At 35.7% G+C, this 18,440-nt stretch overlaps 1 protein-coding gene across 6 annotated transcripts in view; it reads left to right on the top strand.

The window, feature by feature from the left end:
* The window catches only part of Ap3s1 (adaptor related protein complex 3 subunit sigma 1), a 46,450-nt gene extending 28,621 nt beyond the window's left edge, over positions 1–17,829 (top strand). Inside the window, exons 4-7 of one of the 6 annotated variants that reach the window (XM_085699897.2) lie at positions 6,267–6,338; positions 8,185–8,292; positions 11,170–11,210; positions 17,229–17,368. In XM_085699897.2, the coding sequence (XP_085556023.1) occupies positions 6,267–6,338; positions 8,185–8,292; positions 11,170–11,205 (216 nt within the window). In that variant the 3' untranslated portion in view covers positions 11,206–11,210; positions 17,229–17,368. Of the gene's footprint in view, positions 1–6,266; positions 6,339–8,184; positions 8,293–8,990; positions 10,212–11,169; positions 11,211–17,228 lie in introns of those variants that run through there. The other 5 variants (XM_085699894.1, XM_085699898.2, XM_085699893.2 and 2 more) reach the window with 5 other exon arrangements.
* The last annotated feature ends 611 nt before the right edge of the window (positions 17,830–18,440 follow it).

Genomic DNA, 18,440 nt, shown 5'->3' with positions numbered 1-18,440 from the left:
TAATATAGGAATCATTATCGTGCCTAGATGAGGAAACAGGCTTGGTGGTGCTAAGTAGCTGCTCCAGATTCCCGAGTTTGAATACAGATAGACTGGTGCTTGTCTTCTTAAGTGCAGTTACGAGCCACACATCATCTCATCTGAATACATAACAGTTGTTCCATAATATCATCTAGTGAAATCATAACCTTTATCATGTTTACAGTGCTGCTGCTGTAATGGGCTGCCTGCGTTACCTGTGTATAGCACACAGGTATAAGTATACCCTGATAGTGCTGGGCAGTGGTGTTGAACACCTTTAATTCCAATACTCAGGAGGCAGAGGCAGGCGGGTCTCTGAATTCGAGACTAACCTGGTCTACAGTGTGAGTTCTAGGACAGCCAAGGCTAGAGAGAGAGAGAGAGAGAGAGAGAGAGAGAGAGAGAGAGAGAGAGAGAACCAGTAGTAAGTGGAGGCTAAGGCTTATATTAGCTTACAAGCTACAGTCCATCATGGAGGGAGCTCGAGCAGACACTTGAATCAGAAACCGTGGAGCACTACTGCCTGTTGTCTTCCCACATTTGTGCTTAGGTCCTTTTCCCGCCTTCCAGAGAATGGTCCTGCCTACAACAGACTGAGACCGGGCCTTCCTATATCACTTAACAATCGAAAATCCCCCACAGACATGCCCACAGGCCAGTCTGATCTAAACAGTTCCTAAGTAGAGAGTACTAGGACACTAACAACTGTATGATAGACTGGGCATATCACACCATACTTTTTTATTGTTTTATAATCCACCCTTATCTATTTCTTTTGTGAGTTTACCCTAAGACAGTGTACTGTTTCCTAACAGCACCAACTTTATATGTTTAGTACTTACTATGCTTCTTAATTGCATCATTTTCTTTTCTGCTTAACTTAATCTTAGGGGACTTTGTTCTACTGGGTTTTCTGTTTTAACCTGGTCTCATGTATCCCAGGCTATTTTGCATTCACTGTAAAGCCAAGGATGACCTTGGACTCTTGATTTTCTGCTTCTTTCTCCCACACCCAGTGTATGCAGTGCTGTATGTAAGTCAAACCAAAGCCCTCTACTAACTGAGCTATGCTCTCAGCCCCTAGTCTTAAATTGTTCATTCATCAGAGCTTTTCATCTGCATTTATAGTACATGAGACCATGCCCAAAGTGGGCTGGTGTCTTAAAGGCTGTTGGCTGAAGGAGTTCCCACAGCACAAGGGTTGTCTTGTAATGAGGGAAGTGGGACCTGTTTATATTTGGGTGTGTCACCTTCCTTATTATGTCTATCATCATTAAACTGAGTACTAATCTTCTGGGTTTTTTTTTGAAGTGAAAGAAGTTAAAATATACTTCAGTAAAGTAAAAACAATTTATCTCCTACTAGCCTTTGAATTCCTTAACCAGATGTTAAATATTTGATTTTATATTCTTGCCATAAAAGACACTGACTCTAAACTTGATAACTTTTTTTTAAAGTGAGACACAAGGGGGTGCTATTATCATCACTTCTCGGTCTTAACTTTTTAAACATCATTCTCCTTGAGAAATTATGATAGGATGACACTTTTATTATTTGTGATCCAGAACCTCCAAGGTCCTTTAAATAAATAAAAAAATCTTTGTGTACTTTTTGCAGATAAATTTATTCTAAGATTATAACTTGTGTGTTCTGGGTTTTCTAATTATATTAAATAATTTTTGCTGAGTGGAAAGAATTGCTGAATTGTTTTTTGTAGAGGGTCTGGATTTTTTTCAGCCACACTTAATATTTTGAATGGATTATATGTAAATATTAAGAATTGGTTTATAAACTAAGACTGTATAGTTATAGACTTTGTTGTTTTTATCTTGTTGTCCATCTATTTTCTGAGATTTTCTGAGCTGATACTTTTATCAAACATGAGAGTCACAATCCAATCTGTGCCCCAAATTAGGTCTGGCCTGTTCTCAGAAAGCCAATTAAAGGTGGAAAGTAGAGAAGAATGTATTCAATGTGGTTACATTGGGGAGAAGGACAAAAAGATGTGAGCCCTTCCGAGTCAGAGTCCTGAAATAGACAGGGCTTAAGTAGAGAGCAAAGGACGTGCACATCTAAGCAGCTTTAGTCGAGGTGTGGTCCTGCCCGTGTTCACCCAGTCCTGTCTGAATTTCAGTTTCATCCTGTAAGCTGATTTCATATACTGTTAGAACTGGGTGAAATTTTGTTTTAGGGGACAAGTTCCCACTTTAGCTGGTACCTTTTCCTTCTCTGAACATGAGATTGCTAGGGAAATTCTCATTTATTTGGGGTCCATTGTCTCAATATTCTGATAGATTGAGAAATACAAAGGATCTCTTTAGAATATTTCTGCCAGGCCAGTTCGCATATAGTTAAATTAACAAGAAAATTCTAAAGTCTTGGCAACTGAAGCATATGGTCATCTTGTCTTATCCGTATATCAGTGTTTTCTAGCAGAATTAGACCTTTCCATTTCTCTTTTAATTTTGGCATCACCCTGTGTTTGTACATCTATCCCAAGTATATACAATATTGCCTGTCATTTGTTAGCTGGAGTTTGGAACTGTGCTATGAATATTCTAGTCAAGTGGTTTAAATAAAACTTGGCAATAATCCAGAAACTGAGTAGTTCTACTATCATTTTATGGTTCTGAGACTAGAAAGAGGTTAAGTGATGCAGAAGACCATTAAACTGGGTAGCAACAGAGTAAAAATTTGAAACCAAATCTTAATAATGATTTTGAAGCTTAGTCTTCACTACACCACACTACCTATGCAGGCAAGCTGTTTTATGTCATTGTTGGTAAGTTCTCCAGTGGCGCACACAGTGATCTCAGCTACTTTGCCTTTTTCACTCAACATGACCTGCACATTCAGTAGGTTCTTCTAATCATTTGTAAGAACATGCAAGTAAAGGGAAGCTGTTTGCATAGCATTTCTCATCAGATACTCTTTTGGTACTAAAAACAGAATGACTTCAACTTGTAAGTTAAGGCTAAGGTAGCCATAAGCATACCAGACCACTGAAAACATTGTTCTGATTCCTAAATCTACCAATGATTTGGGATTAGAGGACACACACACACACACACACACACACACACACACCAGTGCCAGATAAAGTTGATTAAAAACATGGAAAATAAAAGAAAGAAAAAAGATTATATTCTTCTGGGAGAATAGTTTTCTTGACCTTGTTGTAGGTGGTGATTTTTTAAATTGAGATCTGACAACAACAGCAAACTGTAAAAGAAAAAAGCAGAAAAATTGGACTTTAAAACTTTTGTGGACACTATTTAGGAGGGTGAGTGGCAAGTCATCTCCCTTACACACACACACACACACACACACACACACACACACACACACACACACGTACACTCTTCGTGTGATTGGAGAAAATTGTATTTAAATTGAATTTTAAAGAATGAGCAAATGTTCTGTGCATAAAAAGAAGACTAGAAAAGGAAAGGGTAGTCCGACTGGCGAAATGACATCCAGGCTGTTCTGTAAGGTGCACTGTGAAGCTGTAGGAGTAACCCCGAGTTTGAAGTGGTTCCAGCAAGGGAACTGCTGGTGAGAGCTGTTTGCCCACAGAATCTCCCGTGAATAGAACTACAGTATGCTTCCGCTTTCCTGAGGTGTTCTCTTTTATGTTTGCAGTTCCAGGGTGTACCTGTATGTTAATAATATTGATACTATTTTAGTGGTGGTGTTTATAGCTGTTGCCCTTTATTCTCTGCATCGATCTAGTGTGCCGGATAATGGTATGGTTGCTGTTGTGTGAAGGTTACTTTTGAGAAGGGTATAAATGATGATTCAGTCCCCGAGAAACTGCAAGATGAAATTTAGGACGTCTTACTCATGTTAGCAGGACTCAGATCTGTCATATACTCATGGTTAGGATTTATATCGTGATATGGTATGGAGCAAAGTAAGCAAAGACAGATGATGAGAAAGTTTTTTTGAAAAACAAATTGTAAGCTACCAGGTCTCTTCCCATGGAAGTCACAGGACACTCACCTCCCCAAGAATATGGGATGGCATATTTTAATCCAGGGAAGTTCATCCTAAAACATTTCATTTTGTACATACCACTCAAAAACTGTAAAGATTGGGTTAAGAAAATAGGTTTAGCAATGTGAGAAGTGAGAACGCCTTCAGGCACACATCCCAGATACATGGTATACCGTGTTCATATTCAATACAGTAAAAGTCACGTTTTTATTGGAAAGGAGGCAAAGATGATGCTATTTATTTTATAAACATTTTAAAAGAACTAACATCCCAAAATTTAATTAAGAGCTTTCCTTAGAAATATCTTTAGTTAAAAAAAAAGTTATATTTACAAGTAAATGCCATGCCTCTATCAGCACTAAGCAAAAACTGGCCCTCAGTTTCACTTTCTTACTATATTTGAAAAGAAATACAAAGAAGCTGAGATTATGAGCCAGTCTTCAAGTCTGAATTCTGATTTTGTGGCCTTGCTTACTCCTCTAGTAGCCTGCAGCATTGCAGTGTCAGTGCGTGGAGAATGGCCCCACATGTGTCACAAGGAAAAGGAGAAACTGGACTTTTGACCGTGCACACATTCTTCTCCCACAGAAGACTTAAGGGAAATTAATAGAAACTTCCTTCACAGGCAACGCTGGCTAGAAAGACTTAATGCTAATCTTTTGTAGTTCCTTGACTTTCATGTTCTGATTTGTTCTTCCTTTTCTTCAACACACCAATGTTAGATGTTAAAAGGAGAATTATTCCTTTTAAGTATTTTGAGGTTTAGGAAATGCTAACAAATTCTTCAAGAATGAACTTTTTGTTTTGTTTCTTTTGTTTTTGTTTGTTTGTTTGTATTTCAAGACAGGGTTCTCTTTATCGCCCTGGCTGGCCTGAAACTCACTCCATAGACCAGGCTGTACTCGAACTCAGTAATCTGCCTGATTCTGCCTCCTGATTAAAGGTGTGGCCACCACCATGCAGCCAAGAATGAACTTTGTATTAATTAAAACAAGCAAATCTAGTGGAGCTGTTACCTGAGTAATATATTCCTCATGTAAACAGTAGAGCCATGAAATTTAGTCACTAGCTAATATCACTTGGAAGATGCATTTGTATAGAGTGGAGTCTAGATGTTATCCATAGAAACTTCTATAATGTGTAGTGGAAGAAATTATTAGAATGGATTGATAGCTGGATATTTTAGTTAATGAGTATAAAATCTCATCTTGGCTGTTGTTAGTGTTGGTTCATCTTTTCAGAACTTTTCATCTGCTTTTGTTTCTTGATAGTGATAACGATGAATATTAAAATCTCAGCATCCTGGTTATGAGAAATTTATAGTAAGATAATGTTCTTTCTTTTGGTGAGGTCAGAAGTTGTTTTGCTGTTGGTGGTGGTAGCAGTGTGTGTGTATACACATTTATACAATTTGCTGTATGTACTTAGAGAATAAAACAGTGTAATATATAACTCCCCCCACCAGTCAGTACTCTGTTATTAGTTGGGTATTGACTTTTATTAGGGTTCAGCCACATAAGTGTATAGTGCCTGTGTGACTGATTTGGTTATGTAAGCTAAAGACCCGCCAGAAAGAAAACAAGTGTCAGCCATAAAGTATATTACATTGATAGCTGCTTAGGTTGATCAGGTGAGTAAGATAAGGTCCAGTTGTCATTTGTGTTCTAAAACACTTATTATGAGACAGAGTATTCTAGAAAGTCAGCGCTTAGTTCTTAGGAGCTGACCAAAGACAAATCCTAAAACAGGTTATGTGTGTGCAGGGCTTGAACTATGACTACTGAGGTAACTCTTCAAAAAGTCGTACAAGTTACTGAGTTCAATCTGATGATGAGGTCTTGGTCTTCACTAAGTAATGTCTAGGGGTTAGTTAGAGTAATTTTGTAATTAAGAATGACTGACCACATTAGGTATGAAGGAAACTTGGACTCTGTGCATTAGCATTCTCTGATGAACTTTTACTCAGATACTTTCCTGAAGAAAACTTATTTGAATATTTAATTTTTTTAATTTTAAGTAATGGTGTTCATCCTATTTAATTTTAATCATTTATAGAAGTTTGTTTTGAATACTAAAATTTAGTTTATCTGAAAGTGGAATTTGCTTTTTATTATAGTCTTGAATTTTCAAAAGAGGTTCTGATAATAGAATGGTTTTTATATGGTTAAAGATTGTCTGCCTCATATATAAGAAGTTTGAATGAATGTATATGCTTTTCAAAATATCTTTTTTCTTTTCTTTTTCCTTAGGTATTTGTGGAAACATTAGATAAATGTTTTGAAAATGTCTGTGAACTGGATTTAATATTCCATGTAGACAAGGTACTGTTTACCATATTGTCAAGTATTTTAAGCTTTTTATTTAGGAAAAGCGTTGATTTGTGCTTGTTAGAGTGGAATGCCATTTAATGCACAAAGCTAGAAGAGTTCCTACCTAGGAGAGGAAATGACGTGGGCAGGGGTTGGTGGAGACATGGTTGCCTCTGCCTGCGTGTCTGTGATTGAAGGAACTCGCATTTAAACTGGATTTTAAGAATGAGTAAATGGAAAAGGACGCTAGAAAAGGAGAGAACCATACTGGCAAAAGTAAAATACAGGCTGTTCTGTAAAGAGGATTGATATTAATCAAGGACTGGTTTTGAAGAGCTTTTACTGCCTTGAATTTTGGATTTTATCCTGAAGCAGTTTAATTAAGTTTCTCTTGGCAGTGCTGTTGTTTTGTTTGTGTGTGTTTGGAGGACATTTTTTTCCCCTGAAGCATGAAAATTAGTTTTGTATTCATTGAGATTTAAAACAAGTGAGTTAAGAGCTTGTTGGAATAGTCAGAAGGAAATTTCCACCAAGGGATACTAAAGAAAGATTGGGTCAGTGTCAGTGGCTTCTAAAGCTGAAGGTGAGGAGGAGACTGGGGTTTCTGACCACAGTGCTGTGTCTGGAGGTGATGGTGCCTAAGAGGAAGAGCTCCCAAAGAATGCAGACTGGTTACTGTACTAAATGAGTAATCTGATGACTTCCGGGTTTCTTTTGGTTTGTTTGTTTTGTGTTTTCTTGTTGTTAGCTTTTCAATTTTTCAGTTTACTTATTTGTTATTTTGTATATGTTTTGTCTGCATGTATATTTGTGCGCTACGTGCGTGCGTGTGTGCGTGTGTGTGTGTGTGTGTGTGTGTGTGTGTGTGTGTGTGTGTTACCTGCAGAAGCCAGAAGAGGGCGTCTGATGGATCTCCCTGAGCTGGAGTTACTGACAGTTGTGAGCTGAGATGTGGGAGCTGGGGCTTGAATCTGGATTAAGAGCAACCAGTGCTCTTAATCAGAGCCATCTCTCTAGCCCCTGTTGCTATTTTTGAGGAAGAGGGGATTGTAAATTGTAAATGTCTTAACTCTGAGGGGAAAGGTTTCCCCAGTATTGCAGCTCTGAAGGGAAAATCCTGGCATTTGTGAACCATGGGACACCACAAAGTCACACAGACAACAAACCTTTACACAAGAGATTTATTGGGAAAGACACTAGGAGGTGGCCGCCTCTGCTCTGGTGAGAAACAGCAAATAACTGAGCAGGAAGCAGACTTTATATAGATTTCTTGGGCAAGAAGAGATTTCCAGGGTGGCCTGATCTTGGGCCTTTTTTTCCCCTGTTGGGCAGGGCCTGACCATTTTCCTGCCCTGAGGCTTAGTTGTTTCCTGTTAGAGACCTCTGGGAGGAAGCCCTTACAATAATTCACCATATTCTGGTTAGAAAGGAGTAAAACATGCATTTAAAGCTTATGAACTGTGTATTTCTGTGAGTTTTCCACCTTATATTTTTGGATCAAAATTGAATCCAGGTAATGAAACTTTCAAAAAATTAAAAATGCAGATGAGAGAGAATTCTGTAATTAATATTTATCATTATTATTATAATTATTATCATAATTATTATTTAGTTTGATTACTTTTATAGATTGCCTAATTCGATCCTTTCAATAATCTTATGGAGAACTAATATTATCTCTGTTTTTAACTCATTAAACTTAATACCTACATAGGCTGTATAATTACCTGAAGTTTCATAGTACTAATGAAAGTGAAATCTGATTACAGTTTATTACAGCAGATTTTAAAACAAAAATGACGAAATAGTTAAACTCTTTGTAGTGAATAGTCTTGTTTATATTATTTTTTCCTTTTAGGTTCACAATATTCTTGCAGAAATGGTGATGGGGGGAATGGTATTGGAGACCAACATGAATGAGATTGTTACACAAATTGATGCACAAAATAAACTGGAGAAATCTGAGGTAAGGCTGGAAAATGCTTTAGTTAGTGAAGGTTCTGAGCATGCCCGTGAGCTGTTTATGCCTGACTCTGTAGCCTTCACTGTGTGTCCTTCAGTAGCAACCTTTAGGCACCCTGGAGCCTTTCAGTGTGCACATTTTCTGTCAGAATGTCCCAACACTGCCAGGCTCCAAAAAGCTTATGTATTCTTTTAACCACAGTGGGAGTGTGCCCTCAAATACTATTTTAAACTGTTTCTGGAGGGGGGGAAGAGGAGAGGAAGTGGAATTCTTCTTGAGGAAGTCATGTTTTATAATAGGTGTTTAGTCAATCTGCACATTGAGAAAAAGAGATTCAGTACTTTACTCTTTTTTTAGGTCCTTCCCAAAGCTAAATAACAAGTTAGTTACATGTCTTATTCATTAACACACAAATTGTACTGTATTCTATAATGGGGACCTGTTATTTGTGGCTAACTGAACAGGTTGAGTAAGAACATTTACACTTGCGTGCTGTGTGAGACCCTACTTTAGAATTTTAGTCGCGCTTCTCAGGAACGGGGCTGCAGGTCGGCGGCAGGTGCTGTGCCCGAGCCACTCAGTTCACATTACTTGGGATGTTGCTTATTTATGACACAAGTTGAGAAAGATGAGAAGTCTTGATAACGTACCCAGCATTTCCCTTATTTAAAGACTCTCTTTTGTTTATTTTTTTGAGACAGAGTCTCACTGCGTTTCCCTGGCTGGCCTGGCGCTCACAGAGATTCACCTGTGTCTGTCTCGTGGGCACTGGGATCTCAAGTCATGTTTACCATGCCCAGCCTTTAAGGATTATTCTTGCATTTTATAACTCAGATTGAAAAAAAAAACAAAATAAAAAGAATTATTAGTGGAAGTTCAAACACATATTGCTGTAAAAAGAGTGGGATTACTGTTACTAAATTAATTTACAACAGGTGAGTTCCAAAAATATGATATTTGGTTGGTGATATTTAAAGTTCAGTTTGATACAGTTTTATGCTCATTTTAATTGAAGGATATGCAGGATTTGAATGAGAAACAGATAAAACTCCTTATAAAAACACTTTCCTGTATTTTAAAGTAAAGGTAGTCTTTGAGGTCTTTTTCTCTCAATCTGCCGTGCCTGTTGGCTTTCCAAAGGAGAGACTTGCAGTGGTGACGCAGAGCCTCAAGTCAGGACACGTGACTGTGTCATGTATGTTCTTCCACCTGTTCTTGCATTGCTGAGTTTTGAAAGCAGAAAATATGCAATAGACAGTTCTGTTTTAGGTCAAGGAAAAGAACAGTTTTATTTAGTATATTTATTTGTAACATTTAGTACAGTAAAAAAATTATTAACTTGAGTGTGTCATTTAAAGTTTTAAAATATTGGCTTGAAATGTATGCAAATTGTTCAACATTGCTTCAAAAAACTGCGAAAGTAGTTTTAAAGTAGGGTTTAAATGCAAGGCCACAGTAACATAATGCATCACTAGTTGCTCTAAAATGGAGGGTTAATTTGTGAACTCTGTAATAATCTGTAAACATACACTGGTCATGTGACTGGATTGTTTCATATTTTAGGGACTCATCTCCTGTTAGTGGCGGTCCCTCCTTTTCCTCTTTTTCCTTTCTTTTTTGTTTCCTGTTTACTTTTGTTCTATATAGTGTTTTATATATAGTATTTGCAAAAGTCATGAATAAGAAGTACATTTTTCATATTTGGTTTTTCAATAGACTATATTAATAAGAGAGTTTTTTTAAGCTATAGAGAGTGGCAAGATACAGAATTCACATTTTTGATGGGAATGCTGTGGTTTTATAAAATTGCTATGCAGAGATTTTTTTTTACGGCATAATCTTATTTAAAAAGTTTAGAATATTGGTGCATGTTTCTAATGGTTATCCACTGGCTGTGTTCTAATAAATATACTCAGCTGTTATCTGCTGCCAAATTATTTATTTCTGTGTGCGTACTTTGCAAGAGTGTATATTTTAATCAGATAAGGGTTAAGCCACCAAATTATGTTATCATGTGTTTCTTTACATTTGACATCTTATTTATTGAAAGTATGTTAAAATTATATTGACTTCATGCAAGTTGCCATTAACTATATTTTTCAATGTTTGGAAGACCACACACTAAAATTCAAGTTTTCAGATGCTTTAAATTTTTAATTTAACTTCATGTATTTAGATCTAACCAGCCAGGTGGCTCTACAGATGAATTTAAAATTATTTAGAGAGTAAAGTATTAATTCTTAGTAAATTTCAATTATAACACAAAAATAACAAGGAAGACTTAACTAAAATTCAGATTGGTAAAAAGAACTGATCATATTTTAAAAATAAGAACCATTTTAGGATTATCTTCTAGCTTTTGAAAATCATCCTGAATATAATTAAGATATGGCTTTTAAAATATTAATTTATTAATTTATTTAGGTTATCTGTCAGAAATCAAATATAGGGACTTTAAGGTAGTACATTTCCAGTAATGGAAGAAAGTGACTCGTTTAATTCCTAGCACCTAGATAAGTAGGACAGGTCAGTCTGCTCCCAAGGAGAAAAGAAAAGACATGACAATGTGTTTCACCTGTTGTGGTTTGAGAGAAAAGATGGTTTATTTTCTTTTGGGGGTTTTGGGAGAGATGGGTTTAAGATGGGATATTGGTGGGGGCTGGGGAAATTTGAGAGGCACTGAGCAAGCTGCCAGGGAATAAAAGGAGTTCTGGGGGTGGTAGAGGGGTGGGGTGGGAGACTTGTTGGAATTATGTATTTCTGGTTATTCTTAAGGTTGGATAAATGGGTCTGGATTTAGTTACTACTTTTTAAGTCAGTCCTCCTTTTTTTCCTGAACATCCTGATCTTTCTAGCTCTTTCCGTTCTTCTCTCTTACAGACCTTTATCTTTCAGTCTCCCAGACAGGACAGGTAGACAAGGTATTGCTGACTTTGAGAAAACGTACTTAACAAAGGGAAAGCAAAATGATGTCGAAGGCAATTATTTTTTAGGCCAGACTCAAAAATTCTTTGTGTTAATGAACCCATATAGTCCCTGTAGCCTATTTTCCATTCTAGTTTCTCCTTGTAGTTTCTTCATCTTTTATTGGACGTAGTGTATTTTACTAGTATATCATTGGCGTCATGTTTGTTCTGTTTTGTCTGCCTGCATTGTAAAAGGAAATTTTAAATTTTTTGTTTGTTTGCTTTTTTTTTTGTAAAAACATGGTCATTTAATTGAAAAATTGCATTTGTAGAAATAACAATTTACTTTGTATGTAAAGTTAATTTTTAGCACCCCCCAGAACCAATCTCAGTTAATTATGGCAGTATATATAGATATGCCTATTTTTTTTTAAAAAAATTCTACATTAAGGTCCTAATATAGAATTACCTGCTGGGTTTTGGAAGCTATGAATTTGAAAACCAAAAGCCAAACCTTGTGTTTTCTGTATGAAGTGGGAAGCAGTGAAGGTGTAGAGTGCTGACTGCTAACTAGAGTCCTCTCCTCCGAAAATGGTTTTCAGTTCCAAAGTCTTAACAGAACAGTGGCCAACAAAAAGACCAAAATTTAAAAAGATGAACGAAGTGCTCGAAAAATAATTATATACCAAAATCCAGACATTGAAATGTATTATTATGTCTTATAAAGCCTATTGGAAAAGTTTTATTTAAACTTCTAGGTTTACAAAACTAATTTTTCTTGTTTATGCTATACACATACACACATGTAAAAACCTCCACACTCACCCCACACTCTAAAACACACACACATACACACGCACACCTTTGATTGTTCTTTTTTCACACCATAAATTAACAGTGAATTACTGTTTTAAAACTTTTATAATGATGATAAGCAAGCTTTTTTGAACAAAATCATGTTAGGAAAAAACTAAGATGGTTATAAACGTCCAATTGAAAATTTCCAAATCAAAATAGTTTCTTGAGCCCTACGGTAGATAAGATGCTCTCCAGGCTGACAGCCATTGCCTGCCCTGAAAAACTGGCAACGCCTTCCCGAGAGCCCAGCAATCACAGAACTACTACTCTGCAGGGTCTGAGAAGTCGTGATGTACAGTAATAGAGTTATAATACTTATAATTTATGTCTTATTCTGAAATTAGGGGCTATTCTCATGAGGCTCAGATGCAACTTTCAGTCCCTGTATCTAAATATTATTTTCTGGTATGGAAAATATATGACCTCATTCACTTCATTGATTGAGATCACCAGCAATTTCTATGTTCTAGTAATTACTTGTATTAAACTATTTTCTAACAAAAGGGCCAATAATCACTTAGATCTTCTATCCCTACAACTGTAATTGAGTTTAAAGAAAATTTGATATCTGGCTGGGTGGTGGTGGCACACACCTTTAATCCCAGCACTCGCGAGGCAGAGGCAGGCATATCTCTGTGAGTTCGAGGCCAACCTGGTCTACAAGAGCTAGTTCCAGGACAGGCTCCAAATAGGAAAAGTGGCCTTAAGATACAGATGTGGGAAGGTCAACACATGAGTTAATACCTTCTCCTTAACTTGATAGGGACATTTGTTTTGTATTTTTACAAAATTACCATGAGGACCCCTGAGGTCACGTGTTATTGTCAAAATTACCCATAATCAACCCCTGAAGGTTATTAGTCTGCTGTATTTATTTCACCCAGGCAAATTCTGTGTCAGATATTAAAATTGTGGGGCTAGAACTAAGCACACACCTTAGTCCCAGCACTTGGAAGGCAGAAGTAGGTGGAGTTCAGGGCAAGCCTGCTCTTAATAGAGAATCCCTGGCCAGCCAGGGCTACTTAGTGAGATCCTGTCTCACCAAGAGAGTAAGAAACAGAAGTTAAAACTGAAACTAAAGATGATATATAAATTAATTTTTTTAAGGCTTAAAAGTTTTAAACATTGAAAATTTGCTAAAATTGTTTATAAAATACTATAGGTCTGACTCAGAGGTTGTATCAATTTCTAATGTGCTTGTAATTGTGATGTAAGCACTGCCTTCAAAACAAGAAACAAGCCTGTTTGTCTTGCTTGTTTGTTTAGGCTTTTTTTGTTTTGTTTTGTTTTTGTTTTTTTGTTTTGAGACACAGTCTGGCTACATGGCTCAGGCTGGCTTTTAACTGAGTTCTGGAGCTACAGGTGTGTGCCACCATGCCCTGCAAAGACAAGGCTATACAAATTCCCAAATTAAAAATTAAACTGCCTCCATTAAGGAATTAAAAGATTTGGGATTTTCTGTTTTACTGAAAAACATTAACTTAAAACATGTCATTATTTTGTTAATGATTTTGAGTCTGAAACCATTTAGTACCATGTTTATTAATGTTGGTCTTATTTGATTTGGCTGTTAGATCAAAGTTATGAATGTTCACATAGCAGTTTCCAGAAGGAAGGGTGAAGAAAGACTTTAGCTTGTATAGACTATTCCAACTACCATCTTATAACGCTATATTTCAAGCTTGAAGAAAATATTTTAAGATGGTAGTGTGGTATTTTATACATCGTGAGATAGTAAGTACATAAACTATCAATTTCTATTTCTCAGGAAAATTGATGACTGCATGAAGGAAAGGAAATTTTTTGGCTCTTTCAAATATATTTTAGCAATGCTGCTTTTTCAGTTTTGCTTGCACATATTTTGTTTATTTTTGGGTCTGGCAATTTAAAAACAAAACCAAAAACAAATCATATCCATCCATTACTATCTTTGTGATTCAGGTGCTTGAAATTTCCAAGAGTATGTCTGTACAAGTCTCTTTATCTGTTTGGCCTCATTTTGGTATACCTGCAGACTTCATTTTGTTTTCTTTCTCTTAATTCTGTTAATTTATTTAATCTCATGGGAGAGAAAACATGACCATTCTTTTCTCTATGGTACTTCATTCTGTCATCCAGTTCATACTCTTAGCTGCTTTGGATCCATATATTTGTTTTTGTTAGTGGAGTGGCCGCTGCTTAGCCGCCATGGTAGTGCGCTAGTGTAAGAGATGGAAACAAGTTATTTCTCCAGTAGAATTTCAGTCTTCCTGTTTTGCTTTGTGTCCACTATGCAATCTTAAACCTTTACGAGCTATACTGTACTACCAAGAATAGCTTATTTTTACATTTTAAAATTTTATATATATACCACTAAAAACTGAGGTAAAATTTATTTCTGTAAATGTTGCTGCTGGAAAAGTTGTTAGTAAAAGTTATCCATATGCTTTGGGTACATCTTTCCAAAAGAAAACAATTCTTCGCCAAGATGAAAATTACTTTCACGTGTGTCAGAAAACTGATTTCCTAAGAGGAAATTGCTTTTCCATATTTTACTTTTTAGCAAAAATGTTTCAGACTTGATAGTCATGGACGTCTGAAAATGAAATTTATTTTCTGTTTTGATGTTATATGAATAACACAGTCCTTTTGTTTAAATCATAGTTTATATTCAAACATCTATAGCTCATGTTAGCTTTGTGTGATGACCAATAGTCCGTTTTTCTTCATATATTATGCAGACTCTGTGCTCTTTAAATATTGGCAAATTAAAATTAAAACATACATTTCATTGTTTACTACCATTTACTTTCCTGATATACATACTACACAAAAGCATTGAACATGCTTGAGAAATAATTTGATTCTCTAATTCATCTGCGTGTTCTAAATAACCCCCATCCTCTGCATGTCTACGGCTTGCTGCATATGTTTAGAAGAGATGTAGATGGTTATATTTAGAAACTTCTGGTTTTGCACAGTAAGAATATGGCACGTAAATGCCATTGAACTCAGTTTCTGTTGTGCCTTTATAGATTTTCATGGGCAGCTAAGAGTTGACAACATCTTTACTCCCAGAAATGGTTTAGTGAAATGTGACAGGATGTTTTTCTTTTTCTTTGCCTGAGCTTAGTTAGCTTTACACATGGCATTATAGAAAACAAGGCTTCATGGTAGATAATACTGAAAAAAATAGGTTTCCTGTTTATAAAGTTAAAATATAAAACCAGTAAAATAAGACATGTATTTTTTACAATAATAAAATCTTTTAATAATTTATATCCTTAAAAATATTTACGTTCAAATGCTTTCCTGTCAACTTTTCATATGTAATCCTTAATGTAAATTCCACAGCTAAAATAGCAAATTGATCTTGGAATTTGAAAATTTACCAAATCCTCCTTTGCCTGGAAAAGTTATAATAGTTCCAGATCTCTACAACTTTAAAATAATTTCTGTTCCCTTGCAGCCAACATACTTTTGGGAAAAGAAAATTTACAGGGTAGTAAATTCCTTTGAACTGGAATCTTCTTTGTCCTGAGTCATTTCAAATTTTGATAGCTAGGACTTTTACTTGAAATTATCAAATTAAAGATCCTTTTGAATATATTTTCAGCTCTATTATTCTGAAGATATGATACTCAGTTTTATCTTTAACACCTTTGGTGGGTGGGAAAGAAGTGGGCTACACCATAAACTTCCTTGTTTCAGGTAGGTACAAATGAAGAAGTCAGTCAAATTTTAGTTTTATATCAAAAACTTCCTCCATTAAATTATGGAAATTGAATTCTCCCCCCTGTCTGGACTTGGATATGGAGCTTCCATCCATTATCACCCATATCATTGCCTGTGTAGACCATCTCAAGTATTAATACAGTTTTACGAATTTCTCTATTTCCAACCCTAAATTGATAATCCGTGGCTTTTATTTTATTGCTTAACAATGTTTGTATCCTTTATTCAGCACATAGTTTACACTGGCCTATTTTGTATCAGTCAAGATTTATCTCAGGTAACAACAGCTTTATTATTACTATTATTTTAATTAAAAGAGGTAGGATTACAGAAGAAAAAATGTAAATTATGAAAAGGGACTTTAAAACGATTGCTTCTAATTTCGTGGATACTGTCTTTTCATATATGTAATTGAGCGAAGGGGGAGTTTTTGTTTGTTTGTTTTGTGTAAAACAGTGCCACTCAACTCAGGTGGATTTGTTGGCTTTGCTTTTTATATAGTCTGAATTTTTAAAAACAATGAAATCTTATTGGTGTATGTTAAATCTTGACAGTGAAGCCTATTAATATAACTCAAAAATTATATATATGTAGTTTTCTTTCATTTTAAATCATAGTTTCTAACAAATTATCTGACAAATTATACATATTCCTACTAGAGGAATCCAAGTATTATGCACTAATGGTGATAAGTGAAATTTAAACTTCATTTCTTTATATATACTATTCTTTCTCTTAGTTTGTGTGTTTGAAACTCAGCATACGTTGTTGAGTCTAATTCAGAGGACAAAGCATGCTTACTCATTTGATTTCCACTGATGGCTTGCTTAGGAGAGTCTCCATGCAGTTTCAGTCTTAGGAAGAATTATTCTTTTTGGATTAAGGCTTCCCTAAAGATGTAATTTTTTTTAATGCTTTAGCTCTTTCTTAGAAACTTTGGAAGAGCCCCAACAGTAATAAGACCAATTTCATTGTTTTAAAATGTAAGGGTTTAACCCTGAATGAAGAAGCTAAATAATTGCTATTACTTTTGTTTTATAAACATATATTGATTATTTCCATTTTAAAATAAAAACAAACCTGTCATATTTGTTTCAAAAGATGTTTAATAAGGAAACTAATCTAAATCATTCCTCAAAACTGATATCTGTTAAATTGTAGCTGAAATTTAGCTTTTATTTGAACACTGTGTGGTATCTGGGTAGCACACATAACTTGTACTTAAATCTTTCTTTACATTGTTATTGCATGTATTCATTGTATTTTCTAATGTGTCAGCTGTTTTCTCTTTATAGATTAGTATTTCAAAGTAACCATCTCATACTGATTCAAACTGCCATCTGGTCTTTAAGCTTGTTATGTGAAAACCTTTTACCATTGTCTTCCATTGCTAAGTTTGTTTGTAATGAGCTACACCTGAGTTGTACATTTTCTTTTTCTTTTATTTGCTTCTGTATACAGGCTGGCTTAGCAGGAGCTCCAGCCCGTGCTGTATCAGCTGTAAAGAATATGAATCTTCCTGAGATCCCAAGAAATATTAACATTGGTGACATCAGTATAAAAGTGCCAAACCTGCCCTCTTTTAAATAAAATATTAAAAAGGCCACTCCCAGGTAAAATCCAGAGGGAAAGTCATCTAAGTTTACCATGCAGTTGTTTACCAAAAATAGAGGAGGAGAGTCTTAACTTTGCTCTTGGATTTAAGTCAAGGTACTGTATAGAAGCTGCATAAAATCAGTATGGAAGTTCAATGTTACTTTTCTTGCTCAGTGATTTGAAAGAAATTGAGTAGTTCCAGTGTGATTTTTTTTTCTTTTCTAAATTACATTCCTATGCCCACATAAAGGCATGCCTCTATATATTGGCTATTACAGTATTTCGAAAAGTGAGATGTTTCTTTAATTATGTACAACCCAAAATGTTGATGTTTTGTATGGATCACAAGTGCAGCATTCTCTAGTTCTTTCTGCTGTTTGTCACAATTGTTATTTAAAGAACCAAGTATGTATTGCATGAAAACATGACCTTTTCCTTAGTTTAAATAAACTCCAAGGTAACTGGACTTCTCAAGTACCTTTCTGTTTTGCTTGGTATCTACTTTAGCAATAATTTTTTTTACAACCTTCTGACTCAAAAAAGTAAATAAAAGTATATTTTACCACTGTTAAACACCTGTCAGTGTTGACTTTTTCAATTCATGCTCATGTTTTTATTCCTCAGAAACTCAATGAGTCTTTCGGAAGCTGCTGTGTCACAGACTGAGGAGTGTATCTCAGCGTGTTTGTTCTGTGTGACGAGGCTTGCAGGGCGAGAGGGCGTTATCTTTTTCAAAAACGTTAGAGAACTGTTTTGTTTTCTATAAATAGCTTTACCTTAAGCTCTTTGCCTCCCATTCTTGCCCAGATGGTGCCCAGTGATGTCAGCTGGCGGCTGTTGGTGAGGATTCCAGTTCCTGCTGCAGAATTACAGCTAAGGGAACTGCTGGGTCTTGATTGTTAAGTTCTGGCATGTGTTCTGGTTTTCTGCCCATTGGCCCATATCGTCTACTGCTGTCTTACCTTGAGAACTGAGGGTTTCTTGTCACGTTAGGTCATGGTTTTCTGTACACTTGTTTTTCTCAGACATGTTTTCTTTGAAGCACTTCTTCAGATTTGTTTTACATATGAGTTTTAC

The sequence above is a fragment of the Myodes glareolus genome, chromosome 13 (genome assembly GCF_982192425.1).
Source record: "Myodes glareolus chromosome 13, mMyoGla1.1, whole genome shotgun sequence".
Taxonomy (NCBI): Eukaryota; Metazoa; Chordata; class Mammalia; order Rodentia; family Cricetidae; genus Myodes; species Myodes glareolus.
Note: the sequence above shows the minus strand (reverse complement) of the source record. Positions and strands in the feature narration are given on the sequence as shown.